Source organism: Medicago sativa, chromosome 7, assembly GCF_051527215.1.
Source record: "Medicago sativa cultivar Bolivia chromosome 7, Bolivia_mono, whole genome shotgun sequence".
In the NCBI taxonomy this organism is placed as follows: domain Eukaryota; kingdom Viridiplantae; phylum Streptophyta; class Magnoliopsida; order Fabales; family Fabaceae; genus Medicago; species Medicago sativa.
Window position 1 is genome coordinate 59,395,484 of NC_140755.1, and position 22,283 is coordinate 59,417,766.

Consider the following 22,283-nt stretch of genomic DNA (forward strand, 5'->3'; position numbering starts at 1 on the left):
CACATGAAATTTCGACAGAGAGGTTACTTTGAAGTACCTCATTTAAGTAATTGGTTCATTTTAGTCCGTTTTGCCAATTTTAATCGTTTCACTTTACGTTTTTTCCAATTTACCAATTTTATTCCAATTTTATTGTTATTTTCATTTTAGTTCCTAAACTTTTAGAAATTGCACTTTGGTCCTTTTATGTCATTTTATTTCTTTTAAGGTTTTTATTTTTTTAGTCCTTTAAGTCCTTTAAGTCAATTTTTGTTTTAAGTCCTTTTTTGGGTCAATTGCAGTCCAGTCCTCTAAATTCCCTAAATTGCAGATTGGTCCTTTTAGTTCTTAATTTTGCAGAAAGGCCCTTGAGTCCAAAATTGGTCCAGTTTCGAATCAGAGCAAGTCCAGGGACACATGTCAACAAGCCATTGGCCACCAAGGCCACATGGCAGCCTATAAAAGGAGCCAGTTCATCAATGCAGGGTCAGAATCAATCATTACGAGCCACATCACCATAAACAAGTTACACATTTTCTCTCTCCTCCAACAGAATCAAACAACAAAATCCTTCAAGAACGAAGATGAACCTTCATCTTCTTCGTTGAACCCTAATTCCCAGAATCAACAAAATTCACAAACAATTGCAGCAATATTCAACAAATTCAGAGAATTCGAAGCGGTTCTCAGTGTTTTCTTACGAAAATCATCATCATCGAACCCTAAATCCCTGCAATTCGAGCGTGGATCCATCACCGAGGCGACGAATCACGCGATCACAGAGAGCTTGAGAAGAGAAGAAGAGAAATCAAAGAATCAGAGAGTACGAAGAGTGAGAAGACGAAGAGAGCTTCGATTTATTTTCGAAGTTCGAGTCAAGAAGTTCACCAGAGGCAAGAAGAAAATGTCAGATCCTCTTCTCACCATTCTTTTGCTCGAACCTCTAAACTCCAGCAGGTAAACCTTCAAACTCATCTTTCTCTCTCATAATCTCGTACTCTTTTGTTTACGAACACTTTCACGTTAGAATCAATGTAGATCGTAAAGGTTTAGAACCATATCCGTTCGAATCAGTGTGGATTGAAACGTTTCAAATTGATTTCTTCAAAAAATATCAAGTTTGAAACGTTTCGAACATCTTTCTTCGAAAAATATCTAGATCGAAACATTTCAAACGGTTTCCTTCAAAAAAAATATCCAGATCGAAGCGTTTCAAACGACTTTCTTCAGAAAGCATCAAGATCGAAACATTTCGAACAGATTCCATCGAAAAATGCCTAGGTCGAAACATTTCAAACGATTTCCTTCAAAAAATAACAAGATCGAAGCATTTCGAATGACTTTTCTTCGAAGAGTATCAAGATCCAAAACGTTTTGTCCGATCTACGTTGATTTGTGGATTAGTTACGATTTGTGGTTTGAATCCATGTTTGTTGTGAAAAAAGAACGAGTGAAAGCATGTGAAGGTAAGAGAACGAGAGAATGAGAGGCGGAGAGGATGAGAGAAGACGAGAACCCTAGAGAGAGAAAATTAGGGTTAGAATGAATTTAGACCGGTCCTTGATACATATATAGGTGTGTGAACCAGACCAGTTCGTTTGAACCAGTCTGGTTCACCTTTGAACCAACATCTCCACCATAGATCTGCTGTATGATGAGTTGTACGGTCCTGATTTGAATTTTCTGTGTGCCTGAACCTGCTTATTGTGTACCACGCGCTGCCAACCGTCTGATCTAGGTCTTTAGGATCCTGGATCAATCCAACGTCCCTGATACGTTTGGATAGTCTAGGATTCGTTTTCCCTTGGGCCTGGGCTTGGATCCTTGCGCAGATTGTTTCTTTCTTTGTTTTCTTGCTATTTCGTATGATGTTCTTACTTTTTACACCTCTTTTGACTCAAAAATCTTTTTAAAAAAAAAATCTAAAAATACTATGTGTTTTCAATATTTTTTTTGATAAATTTGTGACATTGTTTTACATGTTGAAATTGATGGAAATATGTGTGATGATTCTTTGATTAATATCTTGTTTTTTTTGTTGAATTTGTGTGAAATTTTGCTATGATTGGGCCACAATACTTTGACATATGACATGAGTGCTTGATGTGTGACTTTGTGATGAATATGCCTCTGAGTTTGTGTTTGTTTTACTGTCTTGTGAATTGATTTGTGGATTTCTTGTTTTACAAGTCATGTAATTACTTTAATGTATGAATAAAGTGCCAAATATGCCTAAGACATGTCACAACTCTTGACTTGAGTATGTTCTTCTAATCCTCATATTGTTAAGTATAATAAAACCTTTTAGAAAAGTTGACATGATGTGAGGATTATAGGTCATACACCTATCTTGATATTATGATAAGTTTCAGGAATATTTTGCCACTTTTAGGTTAAAATTTTCATTAACTTTTGACAAGTTTTAGCATTTCTTTTGCTTATTATTTTCAATTCCTATTATTCCTTATGCCACTAACTATCTCATTTCATGTTTCATTCATTCATAAGCATTCCATGCTTCATCTCCTCCTCCATCTTATTTCTTGCACTTTAAGTTTCACCAAAAATTAGAATGTAAAACTTAGGAATTTTGTAATATTTTTCCTATGCTTTTAAATTCTTGCAAGACCATAGAATGTATCTAGGCCAATGATGTAACGGACAATGGACTCTAATGATGTACACCGACACAAGCACCGACACATGCACACACCTCACTTTAGATGTATGCTTAGAATATGCATGTTTAGGTGTATGTTTAGGATTGCATGTTTAGATGAATGCTTAGGATTTACACTTAGAAAAATCAATTTTCCAAAAAACTTGAACAACTTCACTCAAATCATTTTCATAATAAACCTTGGGATCCAAAATCCCATTGTATTCTCTTTTATTTTCTTAATCAAATTTTAATGAACTTTAATCATACTTGGACTTTTTCTATTCAAAATAACTAATCAAACCTCACTTTTTTTTTCTTCTTCTTAAAGTCTCATGCCTTTAAGGCCTCTCAATCTCCATTCTTCAAATTCCAATTTTCAAACTTAAAATCAACCAACAAAAACAAAAACATTTTTGGAAGAGAACTACGGTGGATTTGATCCCTTAAACGGATACGTAGGCAAGGAATCAAAATTCCTTCAATTCAACTAAAATAAAAATTCAAACGCATTCTTCTCCCTCCAATTCTTCATTTAGAAAACCTTTAGGCTTAATATCACTTTCAAATAGCATTTAAAAAAAAGCGCGCGCGTAGAAAGTAAAGACGGTTCCTATAGGTTACTATAGTCGTTATGGGTGCCTAACACCTTCCCGTAGCGAAAACAACTCCCGGACCTCGATTATCAAGGGTTTTGCTTACTTTTTCCCTTCCCAAGAAAAAATAAGATATCACCGGTTAAAAGGTTCAAACGTAATCAATGTTTGACACCCGAAAACCAAGATAAAACAATGCTTAGGGGTTATCTATCCTCATAGGAAGTCTTTTTGGATGTAATTGTCCTTTCCCCCCAAAATTCAAAATCACCCTAAGTAGTGCTGCAAAATTTTTCTTTTATTTCATCTCCGCGTAGGAAGTCTTTTTGGATGTAATTGTCCTCTTCCCCCTAGCATTGATGAATTTATTTTCTTTAAGTTCAAATTAGGGAGTCACCACCACAATTAGGAAGTTAGGGATTGTCCTTTCCCCCACATGTTGGTGCCATTCTCCTGCCCCATTTAACTTTTAACAATTAAGAATATAACATTGAAGCATAATTGATTAATTTCCCACACAAACTTATACTACTTTTACTCTAAAGACTTTAAAGGGTCTAAGTTAACACTAAAGATATAACGTGCTCCTTAAAATACCTATTCATACGCTTGCTCAAAGATTGCAACCGGGTGCTTTTCTCATTGGAGAGTTTTTCACAATAAAACAAAATATGGGTATAGCAAGAACACAAAAAACACAAGAAACCACTTTCATGTACAAGAAACAACCTTTAAAGAAGAGACAAAACAAAAAAAATTATGCCAAATTTTACATTGAATCTTGTCACTAAGGCTCGCATCCGAGGGTTCACTTCAGAGTATCTTCTTGGGAAAGCCAACCTCAATACCACTTGTCAGGACACTCTTGAAGCTATTCTTGCACTCCTCATCTATGGGCTTATTCTCTTTCCAAACCTTGATGACTTCGTGGACATGAATGCTATTATGATCTTCCACTCCAAGAATCCGGTCCCTACTTTGCTAGCTGACACATACCACGTTATCCACGATCGATCCGGCAAAGGTCGTGGATACATTCTTTGCTGTGTACCTCTCCTCTATAGGTGGTTTATTTCGCACCTTCCGAAGTCTTTCCACGACAACCCGGAGAATTGGTCTATTTCACAGAGAATTATGGCTCTCACTCCTAATGAAGTGGTTTGGCTCACTCCCGCTTCTAGAGTCAAGGAAATCATCTTCGGTGGTGGGAAGTTTCTTAATGTACCTCTTCTTGGTACCCGGGGTGGAATCAACTACAACCCGGAACTTGCCTTGCGACAATTTGGTTTCCCGATGAAAGAAAAGCCCATCAATCTTGCTACAGCTCCTTACTTCTTTCACTACTCCAATGCACCCACAGGAATAAGAGAAGATTTCATGGAAGCTTGGTCTAAACTTCGAAAGAAAGAGGTGAAGCATATGGGTGTAAGGTCCGGTGTTGCTCATGAGGCCTATACACAGTGGGTGATAAACCAAGCTGAGGAGATTGGCATGCCTTACCCCTCCATGAGATATGTGTCTGCATCTATTCCAACCATGCCTTTGCCTCTACTCCCACCTACTCAGGAGATGTATCAGGAGCATCTAGCTATGGAGAGTCGAGAGAAGCATCAGTGGAAGACTAGATACTATGAGGCTGAGAACTTGATTATGACTTTGGATGGAAAGGATGAGCAGAAGACTCATGAGGTGTTGACATTGAAGAAAGAGTTGGCTAAAGCTAGGAAGGAAATTGAAGAAAAGGATAGATTGCTTATGAGGGACTCCAAGAGGGCTAGGGGTGCCCGTGACTTCTACGCACGATACTGCAGCTATGAGTCTGGGTCTGAGTCCGAGGATGATGCATCCACTTCCTATGCTTGAGGATTTCTATTTCCTGTTGTTATTTCCATTTGTTTATGTTGTTTTACATTTCAAAGTCTATCCCTTGGCCTAGCATTTCAAAGGGAATCGTCTTGTAAAACTATATGTTGGTTGTTTATTTCCCGTTTATGTTAATTGTTGTTTAGTAGTGTTTACAAACTTCTAATTTGTCTGAAACCCTTCGATAACACAAAAAAGAGTCTTTTTGCATATGCATTTACACGTTTCATGCATCATATGCATTCATTGGTCACAAAAGACTTCTCTCGTGCTCATTTGCCTCCTGGTTTTGTCCGCCGCAGTCTGAAAAGTGGCTCGTGTTCGCAAGGTTTACCAACCAGATAGAATTCATCAAACAAGATTTCACAAGAGAAGAATCATGGCTAACTTTGAAGAAGAAAATGCTCAGCTCCGCGTCGAATTGGCTGCTATGAAAGAAGACTTGGCTAAGGCTCATGACGCTATGTCCACCATGATGGCTGCACAAGAACAACCAGCCACATCTATCCCAGCTTCCACTGAAGTAATTCCATCTATCCCACTGTCTACTGTGATGTCTGACGCTCGGTTTGTTATGCCCAATGGACGCCCTTATGGGCTCTCAGCTTTCTATTCTCCTAATACTGCTACTGGTGTCTCTGGTTTTGCTGGTCAAGGACAGATTCCCGTATCCACCTCTATGCCTCAAGTGACTACTGTTGTTACCGACCCTATTGTACACACTGTGCAACAGGTGATTGACACTAGTGCAAAATTGACATAAGAATTATTTATATTATACCTATTTTGTTAAAAAAAAAAAGGTGTGAAATATAATTAAGGTGGCAATTTTGTAAATATATTAAAAAATTTAATTTAGTGAGTAAATTTTTAAACCTGATATTAAAATTAAATTGGTGTCAAATATGAAATAAAAACAAGGTGGCAAGCTTGTAAATATTATTCTATACCTGATTTTAAGAAAAAAGGTTTGAAATAAAAAATAATGGCAAACTTGTAAATATCATTTTGAATCTTTTTATTTATTTATTAAATCATTTTGAATCTTTTTATTTATTTATTAAATTTTAATAATATATTTATTAGTTTTGTTTTTCCTTGGCAAGACTTGAACCATTGACCTCCAAGTCTTTATTCCTTTGTTCAAACTAACTCAGCTATTTAACCTCCCTCAGATCATTCCAAACCTGATTTTAAGAAGAAAAAAAAAGGTATGTTATATTTTTTCCACTAAAAACTCTTTCACTCTCTTGTCAAAAAAAAAAAAAACAAAAAAGAAAAAAACAAAAACTCTTTCACTCTCAACCTGATATATATAAATAATTTCTTTAGTATATCGATCAGTATGTTTCCACTCTTCCTATTTTGCCTCTCTCCCAATCGTTCTGATTCACTTTCCCATTCCTCGTCAAACCCTTCAATCAAACTCTCATATTCCTCAATCGAATTGCCCCTTTCTCTTTCCTCAATCAAACCCTTCGATCAAACTCTGTTGCAATCCAGTTTCACAATCACTTTCCAGTTTAGCAATCGAATTCTCCCGCCTATAAGGGATTAAGTTCCTCAATGGAATTCATTCATCAGAGTGAAGGTATTCTTCACTTCCTTTCCCATCCCTGATACTTTGATTAATTAACCATATTGTTGTGTTTTGTTACTCTTTGTTTATGTGTTTGTGAATTTTTTTTTATTTCTAATGTTTTGTTACTCTTTGTTTATGTGTTTGTGAATCTTTTTTTTTTTTTTTATTTCTAATGGTAGTTATTTTTTGTTAGGTGCTGTTTTGATTGAGTGTATTATTTTGTATGGTGTTGGGACTTTTTTAGGCTTTGGGTTTTTACCTCAATTCAGGAAGAAGTAATGTATGGTGCCTTTATCCCAACAAGAATGCCGTTTTGGAACCAGTTAAAAATGCATTTGGGCAGGAACCAGTTGCAAATAATGAAGTATCATCAGAAAAGGTATATGTATCATTATATTGATTACTGTATTTCTAATTATTGATATAAAATTAATTTAATATTTTTCTTTCAACAACCATTAGATTTCAACCTTGAGGAGAAGGTTGTTTTGAGGAGGGGTGTATTGTTAAGATATAGGACGAGCAGGAGGTTGTTAGGATATACAATAAGAGAATACAAGGATAGAGGACATAATTGAATATTTGTAAAGTTCAGTGAATAAGATAGAGGACATAATTTGAATAGAATACAAGGAGAAACCCTTGGAGGAGAGATATATCTCTTATTTTCGATCTTTCAATAAAATAGTTCATTCTTTTCAATTTAATCCTTGGATTCCTACCAATATGTACCTTGAACCAATTTACATTAATTGAGCCTGATCAATTACTTTCCATTTTCATGTATTTAATGTTAAATTGCTTACTGTTGTTTGACCTATGAAGTATATAAAATTAATTTATGCAAATGAGAAGAAATAAAATTGCACTACTGGTATATGCTAGCTGCTTTTTTGTTTTGCCTGCAGCAATCAATTCATGTATGTGTGTATACATTTACACCACACACACATACATATATCTTTGTTTATCTCTTGTGAACCAAAATTCATTTGTTATTTGCTTCTTTTGACATTTTTTATATAGATTTCGCTGTCTTCCATTTGGTGCTTCCAAGTAATCTATTTGTCTTAATTATAAAGCAGTTAAAACTAGATACAACTCAGCATTTTATTTTGATTGATGGGACAAGGAGCAATTCAGCGGCAATGTTTAGGCGCCTTCAGGTAACTTCTGGTTGGATTTGTTCTGCATTTTCTTCAGGTTAAAATTGAAAATTTTCGTAATTTGACCATTGTTGATCATCACAAAATTAACCTACTGGTGATTAGGTGCTCGGATAGAATAAAATCTTATTGAACTACATATTTTTATGTATAGGTTTTAGTTTCCAACTCTTACAAATTTAAGTTGACTTAATACAGAAATAATGTTTAAAACATATAGCATAAGATCCAAATACAACTTGATACTATGTATACAATACATATTGAACATTCTACCTTAATAATAAAACAAATGGCAATATGGTAGGATATGGAATATTGGATAATTAGCGTAATAAGGAGTTAGTTAGTAGAAGTTAGTTTAGTAAGTTGATAATTTTGTTAGGTGGTTGTTAAGAGTTTTTAGTTTGGTTATTCAAAGAAAGTCTTTACATAGCCCTCAAAGGTAGAAAGGAAAAATAGTTTTTTGAACAATTAAGTTTAGTGAATAGAGAATGCTCTAGTGTGAAAGGAGAATGCTCCTTCGGGGTAGCCTTGTCTGCAGGCTTATCATCTCGTTGTATATCTTCTGTTTCAATCCCACTTCATCAATAAGAAACCCTTCATTCATTTGCAATCTTTATTCTAGTTGGAACTTTTCTCTGTTTATTCAAATCTGCCCTGTTTTGGGAATTCTTTCTTGTAGCAGAAGAAAGGTTGCTAACATAGTAACAAAATTTAATATTATATAACCAGCATAGATTAAACTAAGATGGGTTCATAGCTCCAAATCAAACTAGACCAGAATACAAATAGCATCACGAGTCAAAACTAATGGACAAACTCACAATCCATAGCAATATATCCCGCAAATTGAAGTCTTCGGAATGGAAGAAAATTGGGGTTCATTTTGGCAGAATTAAATGTTGATTCTTTGGTTGTGGCAAAGACTTTAATGGATGGATTACTTTATTTTACTTTTTTGTATTACCATAGTATTTGTTTGTAGTTGATTAAAGCCTTTGGTTTGTTTATTAGGATTGATTAATCTTGTTTGAATGGTGCAGGTAGAGTTTACTTCTTGTTCATGACCTCTTTTCGTTCGCCACTTCTCCTTCGTTCAAGCCTCTGCTCACCACTCATTCTCTGTGTGTGGTGAATTCCTTCTCTGTTCACAACCTAAGGTTATTATAAGTGACTCGAATCCTTCTCTTCGTTATGTCCTTCTATTCGAAACATCTTCAATCCTAGATTTTCCCTTTGCATTAGTAAATAATTTGTTTTTTTTTTTCAGTTTCCCTTCTTTTTTTTAATTCATAGCTTTCAAGTTTACCTAAAAAAGATGCATCTCTATCTCTTAGGATGGGTGGTTTTGGAGTCATATTGCTATCAAAGGTTTTCATTGTTGTTCATAATCAGGTTGGTTATGTTTTACCACGTAAGCTTATTGCCTTTGTACATAACAGACACTCATATTTTCATATGTGCAATAGCTAAATGGAAGTAATCTTGCAGAAGCATGCATTGATTTTAGTAAAGGTTTTAGTAATGCAATTGATACTTCCCTATTGGTATAATGTACAAAGGGGCAGAAATCAACGTTTTTCATATCTATAGTGAAGTACTTAAGGGATCAATGGTCTTATATATCCTTGTAATTGTTGTACCCAACTTTATTTATTTTCATTTGTATCAAAATTTGACATTACTAATTAGGTTGCACTAGAATCTCTTTTGCCAAAAATTCCTTTTGTATATGATCGAAAGTCTCCTTTTTAATATTCACATTTCTATTTCTAATTTACTTCAGATCTTGCATCATCTTTTTTTAATTCCATTCATGTTTAGGAAATTTGTACTATTGGCTTCTGATATTGAAGGATTGCTATTGTTGAAGATATCCAAGGTAAGCTTGCAATATATAATGATAAATTGTGCTTTAATTGTTGGGCAATAATACCAATAACCAATGCTGATAGTTGTAGTAAAGCTTTTAGAACTGGTTTGGGATGCTAATCAATAGCTAGTTAAAATATTAAAGGCAAAATACCTCCTCGTGTTGGCCATGCAGGTTTGTTTAAGCATCAAATTCCTCTATCTCCCATTCCCCATTTGAAGCTAGTCTTAATTAAACTCTTGTAACAGCCAAGGATGTTGTTGACTTTGGATGAGAAGTTGAATCCTCTATTAGTGCATGTTCGGATTGGAAAAACAATAAACGTTGTTGGATGGGCAAGTCGACCTATGACGATCACCAGCTTTCAGACCCATTCCACTCATGTTCCCTTTTCTTATATGAAGAAAGCAGCACTGAGAGATTTGTTATCTGAGGTGTGGTGGTTTTAGTTTTGTTAGGATTGATCCACACATTTATGTTGTTGTTTGCTATAGCCTCATAGGGTGCTGAATAAGAGTTAATTGGTGTGTTTGATTGGACAGGGTTAGTGATCATTCTATTGTTTCTATTTGTTATAGTCATTTGATAGATTCTTTGTTGTATCAAGTTTGTATATGAGGGTTAGAATTGAGTTGTATTTTCTTTTTTCTTCCTTGTACATCTTGTGCTTAATGGGGAGTTATTAATTCATTACCTTTGCTTTTGAAAAAAAAAATGTATGCATTCATCGCAAGGCACCATTGTAGTATAATTAGCGATGTATTTATGTTGGTTTATGAAGTAATATTAGATGATAATCACCGCAAAAAAAAAAAAACAAATTGCACTGTGGAATTCAATAACCTGTAGGTGTCTCTTTCAAAAAAAAAAAAAAAAAAACTTGCAGGTGACAGCCTGCAGGTTAATTTTTTTTAATTTGCTACTAGCTTTATCACACCGGTTTTTTGATTTAAACAGGTGTTACATATGAAGTTTTACACCTGTTTTACTGTAAAAATGGGGTTACAAATACACATATCACACCAGTTTATAAGAAAAAATAGGTATAATATGTAGTTTTTATACCCAACAAAAAACAGGTGTTGTATCTCAAACTTACAACACCCGCAGCTATAACCCCGGTAAAAAACAGGTCTTAAATCTCTATAAAATAGGTTTTGTATCCCTGATTTGCACTAGTGTGATGTCGATACTCCGCGTGGACAAGACCCCGTAATGGAAGCTATGAGGAGACAGTTAAGAGAGTTAGCTGGAGAACTCCGTGAGGTCAAAGCTAGCCGTGGGAACAATGTCTCTGCTAAGGCTCGTGATCTATGCTTGGTATCCCGATTTAAGGTTCCTAAGAAGTTCAAGGTGCCATATTTTGACAAATACAATGGATCTTCCTGTCCACATAGCCATGTCATTCGGTACGTCCGGAAGATGGCCAATTATGCAGATAACGATGCACTGATAATACACTGCTTCCAGGACAGCCTAGCAGAAGATGCGGCAGATTGGTACACTGGTTTGAGCAAAGACAATATCCATACTTTTGAGGAACTTGCTGCTGCTTTTGAAAGTCATTATGAGTTCAATACCCGCTTGAGGCCAAATAGGGACTCTCTTAAGTCCCTGTCTCAGAAGTCGGATGAAACCTTCCGTGAATATGCTCAGAGATGGAGAGGGGCAGCTGCCCGTGTTTCTCCTCGACTCGATGAGGAAGAATTAACACAGACATTCTTGAAAACTCTGAAGAAGGAATATAAGGAAAGAATGATAGTCTCTGCTCCAAACAATTTCTCTGACATGGTTACCATGGGGACTCGCCTAGAAGAGGCTGTCCGAGAGGGGATCATTGTTCTCAAAAAGGGTGAGTCTTCAGCCAGCGCACCAAAGAAGTACGGTAATGGCCACCATAAGAGGAAAGAATCCGAAGTAGGGATGGTATCTGGTAACCCATCTACAGTTGCTACTCAATTACCTTTGCCCTACCAATACATGCAGTACTCTCAACATCCTTTCTTCCCGCCATTCTATCAGCAATATCCTCTGCCACCGGGTCAACTACCAGTGCCCGTTAATGCCATTGCTCAGCAAGTACAACAACAACCTCCTGCTCAACAACAACAGCAGCAACAACAGGGTCCTCGGCCCAAGACTTATTTTCCACCAATACCTATGCGGTATGCTGAACTGCTCCCAACTCTACTTGCTAAGGGACACTGTGTCACTAGACCAGGCAAGCCTCCGCCTAATCTTTTGCCTCCTAGGTACCGACATGATCTCACATGTGAATTCCATCAGGGCGCTCAAGGCCACGATGTTGAAGGTTGCTATGCTCTGAAATATGTTGTGAAAGACCTGGTAGAAAAAGGTCGGTTGACTTTTGAAAATAGTGTTCCTCATGTTCTTGACAATCCACTTCCAAACCATGCTGCTGTTAACATGAACGAGGCTTTCGAAAGAGTTCCCATTTCTCAAGAGGATCCCATGTTGGATGTCCGTAATGTTGTTACTCCTTTGGTGCCACTACATGTCAAACTTTGCCAAGCTTCTTTGTTCAGTCACGACCATGCTTCTTGTTCAGAATGTCTTCAAAATTCTATGGGTTGTTGTGTGGTGCAAGATGATATCCAGAGCCTGATGGATGACAAGCACTTGATTGCCAATGATGTTTGTGTGATTGTGCCAGTGTTTCATGATTCTCCTGCTGAAAGTGCATATAAGACAAGAAATGTTGAGCCCTTGGTGATCAGGTTACCTGGTCCAGTATCTTACGCCTCTACAAAGGCAATCCCTTACAAGTACAATGCAACCATGATTGAGAATGGAGTGGAAGTGCCTCTGGTATCCCCAGCTACGGTTGATAATATTGCAGGAGAAATTACAGCTCTGAGAAGCGGAAAAGTCCGTCCACCTTTGTTCCAAAAGAAGGTGGTTACACCTGTTGCCACAATAATTCCACCAGTTGCTCCTCCTGTTGACAAGAACCCCGGCCCATCAGACCAATCTATTGAAGAGTCTAATCTGGACGAAATTCTGAGGCTTATTAAAAAGAGTGACTATAAGATTGTTGACCAGCTGCTGCAAACTCCATCAAAAATCTCCATCTTGTCTTTGCTCCTGAGCTCAGAGGCTCACAGGAAAGTGTTGATGAAAGTACTGGAACAGGCCTATGTTGATCATGAGGTCTCTGTGGATCAGTTCGATGGAATAGTGGGTAACATTACTGCTTGCAATAACTTGGGGTTTGGTGATGATGAGCTCCCCGAAGCAGGGAAACACCACAACTTGGCCCTGCATATCTCAGTGCACTGCAAGTCTGACATGATATCCAATGTGTTGGTGGACACTGGATCATCCTTAAATGTAATGCCTGAATCTACACTGAGACAGTTGAGTCATCATGGAATTTCTCTGAGGGGAAGCAGCTATTTGGTTAAAGCTTTCGACGGATCTCGCAAGGATGTTCTTGGGGAAGTGGACTTGCCAATTACCATTGGTCCTGAGACATTCCAGATCACTTTCCAGGTCATGGACATCAATGCTTCTTACAGTTGTCTCCTCGAAAGACCGTGGATTCACGATGTTGGGGCAGTCACTTCTACTTTGCATCAAAAGCTCAAGTTCATGAGGAACGGTAAGCTTGTCACTGTACATGGTGAAGAAGCGTATCTGGTTAGCCAAGTGTCATATTTCTCTTGTGTTGAAGCAGGGTCCGCTGAAGGGACGTCATTTCAAGGCTTGACTGTTGAAGGGGCAGAACTCCGAAGATCTTGTGCTAGTATGGCTTCATTGAAAGACGCCCAGAAAGCTGTTCAAGAAGGGCAAGCTGCCGGCTGGGGCAAAGTGATTCAGATTTTGGAGAACAAGCGTAAAGAGGGCCTTGGATTCTCCCCAACCTCTGACGTTTCAACAGGAACTTTCTACAGTGCTGGGTTTATCAATGCTATTGCTGAAGATGCTGCTGAAAGTAGTTATGTGCCTACATTTGTTGTACCAGGAGGCACTGTGAGAAATTGGGAGGCCATTGATGTTCCTTTAGTCATGCATGCTTCCATGTAATGTGTCTTGTTGCTCATGTTTTCTTTGTTTTCAAAATAACAATCCTTTCGCTCTGCCCAAGGCGAAAGTGATATCCTTGTAAGGGCATGTTTGTTTCGGAATTGCCGTTATCAATAAAAGTTGTCGTCTTTCTCACGACTCTTTGTTTTTTACTTTTTAGTGCCTTTTTCCTTGGAAATAATGGTAATGCCAGAAAAAAATAAAACATCTGTATTTTCTTATTAATTTCAAAAATCTGCATGAAAATTTTTTTCTAAAAATCATCCCAATCATATTATGCAGATTGAACCACAATAAACTCGTTGAACACAGTGACCCTATGGTTCCTCCAAATTTTGAATTCCCTGTATATGAAGCTGAAGATGAGGAAGATGATGAAGAGATACCGTATGAGATCACTCGACTGCTTGAACAAGAAAGAAGAGCCATTCAGCCTCACCAGGAAGAGATTGAGCTTATCAACCTGGGTACTGAAGAGAACAAGCGAGGGATCAAGATTGGTGCGGCACTTGAGCCAGAAGTGAAAAAGAAGATTACTCAGCTTCTCCATGATTATCCAGATGTCTTTGCATGGTCCTATGAAGATATGCCGGGTCTAGATCCCAAGATTGTGGAACATCGGATACCGACAAAGCCTGAATGTCCTCCTGTCAAACAGAAATTGAGAAGGTCTCGTCCAGACATGGCTCTTAAGATCAAGGCTGAGCTGCAGAAGCAGATTGATGCGGGTTTCCTCATGACAGCTGAATATCCTGAGTGGATTGCCAACATTGTACCAGTACCAAAGAAAGATGGGAAAGTTCGAATGTGTGTTGATTACAGAGATTTGAATAAAGCCAGTCCCAAAGGCAACTTCCCATTGCCTCATATTGATGTGCTTGTTGACAGTACTGCTCAATCCAAAGTGTTCTCCTTTATGGATGGTTTCTCTGGCTATAACCAGATACGGATGTCACCTGAAGATAGAGAAAAGACGTCCTTCATCACTCCATGGGGAACGTTCTGTTATAAAGTGATGCCATTTGGCTTGATAAATGCTGGTGCTACCTATCAAAGAGGTATGACAACTCTGTTTCATGATATGATTCACAAAGAGATTGAAGTATATGATTGTGAAATCAAGTGATGAAGAGCAGCATGTTGTGTATTTGAAAAAGATGTTTGAAAGATTAAGAAAGTACAAGCTGCGGTTGAATCCTAATAAGTGCACATTTGGTGTAAGATCTGGAAAGTTGCTAGGCTTCATTGTCAGTCAAAGGGGCATTGAAGTTGATCCTGACAAAGTCCGAGCCATCAGAGAGATGCCGGCCCCTCAAACTGAAAAGCAAGTCAGAGGTTTCCTCGGACGTCTGAATTATATTTCAAGATTTATATCTCACATGACTACTACTTGTGGCCCAATTTTCAAGTTGCTCAGAAAGAATCATCCTGTTATATGGAATGACGAATGTCAGGAAGCCTTTGATAGCATTAAAGAATACCTGTTGGAACCACCTATCCTTGTCCCGCCAGTGGAAGGAAGGCCTTTGATTATGTATCTGTCAGTGTTAGATGATTCAGTGGGTTGTGTTCTCGGTCAACAAGATGAGACTGGTAAGAAAGAGCATGCTATCTACTATCTGAGCAAGAAGTTCACCGACTGTGAGACTCGGTATACGGTGCTTGAAAAGACTTGTTGTGCTTTAGCCTGGACTGCCAAACGCCTGCGTCATCATATGGTGAATCATACAACTTGGTTGATATCCCGAATGGATCCAATCAAGTACATCATTGAGAAGCCTGCTGTTACTGGAAAGATTGCACGTTGGCAAATGTTGTTGTCTGAATATGATATTGTGTACAAAGCTCAGAAAGCAATCAAAGGAAGTATCCTTGCTGAGCATCTTGCTTGTCAGCCTCTTGATGATTACCAGACGATTAAGTTTGATTTACCTGATGAAGAGATTATGTATTTGAAAGCGAAAGACTGTGAAGAACCACTGATCAATGAAGGGCTGGATCCCAATAGCAAGTGGGGATTGGTGTTTGATGGTGCTGTTAATGCTTATGGTAAAGGAATTGGGGCCATCATTGTAACTCCACAGGGGCACCACATTCCTTTCACTGCACGAATAACCTTTGAATGCACAAACAACATAGCTGAATATGAAGCATGCATCTTGGGCATTGAAGAAGCCATTGATCTGAGAATTAAGCACCTTGACATCTATGGTGATTCCGCACTTGTTATTAATCAGATAAAGGGTGAATGGGAGACTCATCATGAGAAGCTGATCCCTTACCGTGACTATGCAAGACGTCTGTTGACATACTTTACAAAGGTTGAGCTGCACCACATCCCTCGGGACGAAAACCAGATGGCCGACGCTCTTGCTACTTTGTCTTCTATGTTCCGTGTCAATCACTGGAATGATGTGCCCGTGATCAAGGTGCAGCGTCTTGATAGACCCGCTCATGTGTTTACCATTGAAAATATGCCAGATCAGGCTGACAAAGATGTGAATGATAAAAAGCCTTGGTATTACAACATCAAACAATTCTTGCAGAATCATGAATATCCACCTGGTGATTCCAACAGGGATAAAAAGACTTTGAGACGATGGGCTAGTAAATTCCTTCTGGACAGAGAAATCCTATACAAGAGGAACTATGACATGGTCTTGTTGAGATGTGTTGACAAACAAGAAGCTGAGAAATTGATGCATGATGTACATGATGGAACTTTTGGGACCCATGCTTCGGGCCACACCATGTCAAGAAAGCTGTTAAGAGCCGGTTATTACTGGATAACTATGGAGCGTGACTGCCACAAACATGCTAAGAGATGTCACAAGTGTCAAATTTATGCTGACAAGATTCATGTGCCTCCACATGCTCTCAATGTTATGACTTCCCCATGGCCTTTCTCTATGTGGGGCATTGACATGATCGGAAGAATTGAACCGAAGGCTTCCAATGGACATCGTTTCATTCTAGTGGCAATTGACTATTTCACCAAGTGGGTTGAAGCTGCCTCCTATGCAAATGTGACCAAGCAAGTGGTTGTCAATTTTATCAAGAATAACATCATCTGTCGATATGGGGTTCCCAACAAAATCATCACTGACAACGGTTCCAATCTGAACAATAGCATGATGCAAGCTTTATGTGAAGAATTCTAGATTGAACATCACAACTCTTCTCCTTATAGACCTCAGATGAATGGTGCAGTTGAAGCCGCTAACAAGAACATCAAGAAGATTGTTCAGAAGATGGTCATAACTTACAAAGACTGGCATGAGATGCTACCTTTTGCCTTGCATGGTTACCGTACTACGATGCGCAGTTCAACCGGGGCAACCCCTTTCTCTCTGGTATATGGTATGGAAGCAGTTCTCCCTCTGGAAGTGGAGATTCCATCTCTTCGAGTGATCATGGAAGCAAAGTCAACAACCCGACCCAAGGGGCAAGTGGACACCTAACTATGAAGGTCCTTATGTTGTCAAGAAGGCTTTCTCTGGTGGTGCTTTGATTCTTACACGCATGGATGGTGTTGAACTCCCAAATCCTGTTAATGCCGATATAGTCAAGAAATACTTTGTCTAAAAAGAAAAGAACAGCGTGGTAGGTCGAAAACCCGAAAGGGCGGCCTAGGCAAAAATGCGCTTCCCGGTGGATCGAAAACCCGAAAGGGCGATCCAGGCAAAAGTTAGGGACAAAAAAAATGAATATGAAAAAGCTCGCTGAGATTGTATGCAACTCAGGCAAGAATGAGCGCCTCGATGAGCCGAAAACCCGAAAGGGCGGTTCATGCAAGAATGAGGTTGATAAAAGACAGGTAACTATATCTGGCAAATCACCATCACCCCTTGGGGCATCCGCAACTGTCAATGATCGTCTTCATCAGAAGCTTCTGTACTTGTGAATTCAAAATTTCTATGAAATATAGTGGTCGTCGTGCTCAATGTATCACCAACCAATAAAATTACCATTTTCCAAGCTTTGTAAATCCGTGAAGTTATGCCTTTGGCTGACTCTCACCCCTCTACATCAATTTGAGCCTGTGCTATTGTTTGAAACTCTATTTTTCTTGCTACTTTCAAAACTATATACAAAATATTTTCTTTCTATTTGATAATGTCAGTGTATGAAACAAACATTTTTGAAAATCGAAAACTCTTTTCCTGTCTATTTTGAAAGCAAACCTGAGCAATAGGGTACATTTCAATGAAACATGCATGAATAAATGAGTGTCAATGTCTATTTCAATACATGTTACAAGCAGGTTACTCCCCAGGATGATCTGTGGTCAATGGCAAGAATGAAAAAACAGAATGAAAATGAAAAAATTGAAAAATGCAAATAAAAAGCTCGCTAAGTTGAAAACCCGGAAGGGCGGCTTAGGCAAAAAATGAGCACCCCGCTGATTGACAACCTATGAAGGCAATTCAGGCAAAAATGGGGCAGTGAAAAGAATTTTATTCCCCGGTGAATCGAAAACCCGAAAGGGCGGTTCAGGCAAAAATGGGATTGAGAAATGAAAGAATGAAAGAATGAAATATTGAAAAGCATTGACCACAGATGCAAGTATCCAATGTTTACCCAGCACTGACACGCCTAGCAACGGCAACCTGTATCCAAGAATCTTCCAAGGGTCCCTCCTCCACAAGTTTTATTGCCATGAGCCATGGTTTTGATACGTCTCTCAACGACGATCTCTCCAAAGAGGATTTCTATGTGAATATATTGCAGCACGAGCCACTACGTGCCCAATCTTCCAATGTTTTGTCCATCTCCGTGGAACTTTCTTGTCAAATTGCAAACCAGTCATGCATTTCAAGCATTCATACATGCATAATCATGCATTTTATATGCTCATACATTCAATAATCTTATTATACCATACATACATGCTGCATTTCCAATTTCAACTTTCAATCCAACTCAGTTTCCACTTTCAATTCAGTTCAATCTCCACTTTCAATTTGACTCAACATTCAATTTCCAATTCAACTCAATTTCAATTTCCAACTCAACTCAAACTCCAATTTCAATCCAATCACAATTTCAATTTCAACTGTTAAATTCAGTTCAATTTCAACCTTCAATCCAATTTCAATGTCAATTTAACTCAATTCAATTTCAATTTCCAATTCAATTCAATGTCAATCTAAAATTCAACTCAATTTCAATCTCCAATTCAATTCAATTTCAACTCTCAGTTCAATGTCTATGTCTATGATCAATCTCAACTTTCAATCTCTCTTTCAACCTCAAACTTTCAATTCAATGTCTGTGTCAATGTTAATCCTCTCTCAATTTGCTTTTGGGCCAACAAAAATGGTCATGTCTATCTTCAAGTCAAATCAATATCAACTTACTCTCAATTTGTATCTTTCCAAATCAAGCTTCCAATTTGTATCTTGTTACCGGTCAAGTGGCTAGTTCGATCCAAAGAACAGCTTATACCTGCTTATATACCTATACTTCCAGACAAATAACAAGTTCGATCCAAAGAACAGTTTGTGCCCAGCTTATGCTTTGTTATCAGTCAAACGACAAGTTCGATCCAAAGAACAGTTTACACCCACTTACATGATGTGGTGATGATCCAGCGGCAAGTTCGATCCAAAGAACAGTTTGTATCTACCCTTTTGTCTATATCTCCAGCCAAACAGCCAGTTCGATCCAAAGAACAGTTTGTACCTGTCTATCTGTTTGTATCTTCAATCAAGTGTCAAGTTCGATCCAAAGAACAACTTGTATTTGCCTATATGTTTATGTTTCCGATCAAGTGCCAAGTTCGATCCCAAGAACAGCTTGCACCTATCTCTTGTTTTGTATTTCTTGGTCAAGTGGCTAGTTCGATCCAAAGAACAGCTTGTACCCTATTTTCTATCCCCTGGTTTGTCTACCCTGTCAGTGTCCATCGGAATTCCCAGTGACATGACATGCTCTATAGACTCCAGTCGTTCGTCTTGCATTCATAATCAAATTATTGCATGACATTCATGATTTTGAAAATCTAAGAACGTATTTTTATGTCCAAAAACAGTGCAAATGTTAATATTTAAGTATCTTCGTCCCGTCAAATCAAAGACTTCATCTCTTGACTCTCCGGACAAAGAAACTTAAATAGGGGCAGCTGTTGTACCCTAATTTTGGACCTAAAAATACTAACTCAATTCTTCTTTTCTTGCATTTCAAGTCATTTGATATGTCTCTGATCAATTACATCTTTCTCTGCATTTTATTTCAATATTACTTGCAAAATTCACATAAAAGGGCATTTTAGTCATTTCCTATGTTAAAATTTCTTTCAATCTTTTAAAAATTGTTTGAGTCCCTTCAAATAGTTTGAATAAGTCTTCATTTCAATTCTATGTCAAAATCCATTTCAAAGATTGCATTTGAAGTCATTTTGAGTCAGTTTAGCCCCTAGGGGCATTTTAGTCTTTTCATGTGTTAAAAATCTGTTTAAATTCTAAAAATTGTCTCTAAGTCTTTCAAATTGGTTTAAATAAACTCTTACTTTAATTCCTTGTTAAAAAAATCATTTTAAAGTTGCATCTGAGTCATTTTTAATCGTTTTAGTCCCCAAGGGCATTTTGGTCATTTCACATGAAATTTCGACAGAGAGAGGTTACTTTGAAGTACCTCATTTAAGTAATTGGTTCATTTTAGTCCGTTTTGCCAATTTTAATCGTTTCACTTTACGTTTTTTCCAATTTACCAATTTTATTCCAATTTTATTGTTATTTTCATTTTAGTTCCTAAACTTTTAGAAATTGCACTTTGGTCCTTTTATGTCATTTTAATTCTTTTAAGGTTTTTATTTTTTAGTCCTTTAAGTCCTTTAAGTCAATTTTTGTTTTAAGTCCTTTTTTGGGTCAATTGCAGTCCAGTCCTCTAAATTCCCTAAATTGCAGATTGGTCCTTTTAGTTCTTAATTTTGCAGAAAGGCCCTTGAGTCCAAAATTGGTCCAGTTTCGAATCAGAGCAAGTCCAGGGACACATGTCAACAAGCCATTGGCCACCAAGGCCACATGGCAGCCTATAAAAGGAGCCAGTTCATCAATGCAGGGTCAGAATCAATCATTACGAGCCACATCACCATAAACAAGTTACACATTTTCTCTCTCCTCCAACAGAATCAAACAACAAAATCCTTCAAGAACAAAGATGAACCTTCATCTTCTTCGTTGAACCCTAATTCCCAGAATCAACAAAATTCACAAACAATTGCAGCAATATTCAACAAATTCAGAGAATTCGAAGCGGTTCTCAGTGTTTTCTTACGAAAATCATCATCATCGAACCCTAAATCCCTGCAATTCGAGCGTGGATCCATCACCGAGGCGACGAATCACGCGATCACAGAGAGCTTGAGAAGAGAAGAAGAGAAATCAAAGAATCAGAGAGTACGAAGAGTGAGAAGACGAAGAGAGCTTCGATTTATTTTCGAAGTTCGAGTCAAGAAGTTCACCAGAGGCAAGAAGAAAACGTCAGATCCTCTTCTCACCATTCTTTTGCTCGAACCTCCAAACTCCAGCAGGTAAACCTTCAAACTCATCTTTCTCTCTCATAATCTCGTACTCTTTTGTTTACGAACACTTTCACGTTAGAATCAATGTAGATCGTAAAGGTTTAGAACCATATCCGTTCGAATCAGTGTGGATTGAAACGTTTCGAATTGATTTCTTCAAAAAATATCAAGTTTGAAACGTTTCGAACATCTTTCTTCGAAAAATATCTAGATCGAAACATTTCAAACGGTTTCCTTCAAAAAAAATATCCAGATCGAAGCGTTTCAAACGACTTTCTTCAGAAAGCATCAAGATCGAAACATTTCGAACAGATTCCATCGAAAAATGCCTAGGTCGAAACGTTTCAAACGGTTTCCTTCAAAAAAAAACAAGATCGAAGCATTTCGAATGACTTTTCTTCGAAGAGTATCAAGATCCAAAACGTTTTGTCCGATCTACGTTGATTTGTGGATTAGTTGCGATTTGTGGTTTGAATCCATGTTTGTTGTGAAAAAAGAAAGAGTGAAAGCATGTGAAGGTAAGAGAACGAGAGAATGAGAGGCGGAGAGGATGAGAGAAGACGAGAACCCTAGAGAGAGAAAATTAGGGTTAGAATGAATTTAGACCGGTCCTTGATACATATATAGGTGTGTGAACCAGACCGGTTCGTTTGAACCAGTCTGGTTCACCTTTGAACCAACATCTCCACCATAGATCTGCTGTATGATGAGTTGTACGGTCCTGATTTGAATTTTCTGTGTGCCTGAACCTGCTTATTGTGTACCACGCGCTGTCAACCGTCTGATCTAGGTCTTTAGGATCCTGGATCAATCCAACGTCCCTGATACGTTTGGATAGTCCAGGATCCGTTTTCCCTTGGGTCTGGGCTTGGATCCTTGCGCAGATTGTTTCTTTCTTTGTTTTCTTGCTATTTCGTATGATGTTCTTACTTTTTACACCTCTTTTGACTCAAAAATCTTTTTTAAAAAAATATCTAAAAATACTATGTG

At 37.9% G+C, this 22,283-nt stretch overlaps 1 protein-coding gene and 1 long non-coding RNA gene across 3 annotated transcripts; both read left to right on the forward strand.

Moving 5' to 3' along the window:
• Positions 1 to 5,476: 5,476 nt before the first annotated feature.
• LOC146907237 (uncharacterized) lies at positions 5,477 to 21,306 on the forward strand. Its single transcript, XM_085729058.1, has 3 exons — positions 5,477 to 5,812; positions 10,988 to 13,044; positions 20,706 to 21,306. Exons 1-3 carry the CDS (start codon positions 5,477 to 5,479, stop codon positions 21,304 to 21,306), a joined length of 2,994 nt encoding a protein of 997 aa, XP_085585184.1.
• On the forward strand, positions 6,344 to 10,439 carry LOC146907238 (uncharacterized). Of its 2 annotated transcripts, none has more exons than XR_015019590.1 (6): positions 6,344 to 6,688; positions 6,924 to 7,058; positions 7,706 to 7,845; positions 8,892 to 9,008; positions 9,186 to 9,730; positions 9,896 to 10,439. It is a non-coding gene; the product is annotated as an uncharacterized LOC146907238 (long non-coding RNA). The 2 variants fall into 2 exon arrangements; XR_015019589.1 differs by having other exon boundaries at positions 7,765 to 7,845.
• Positions 21,307 to 22,283: the final 977 nt, after the last annotated feature.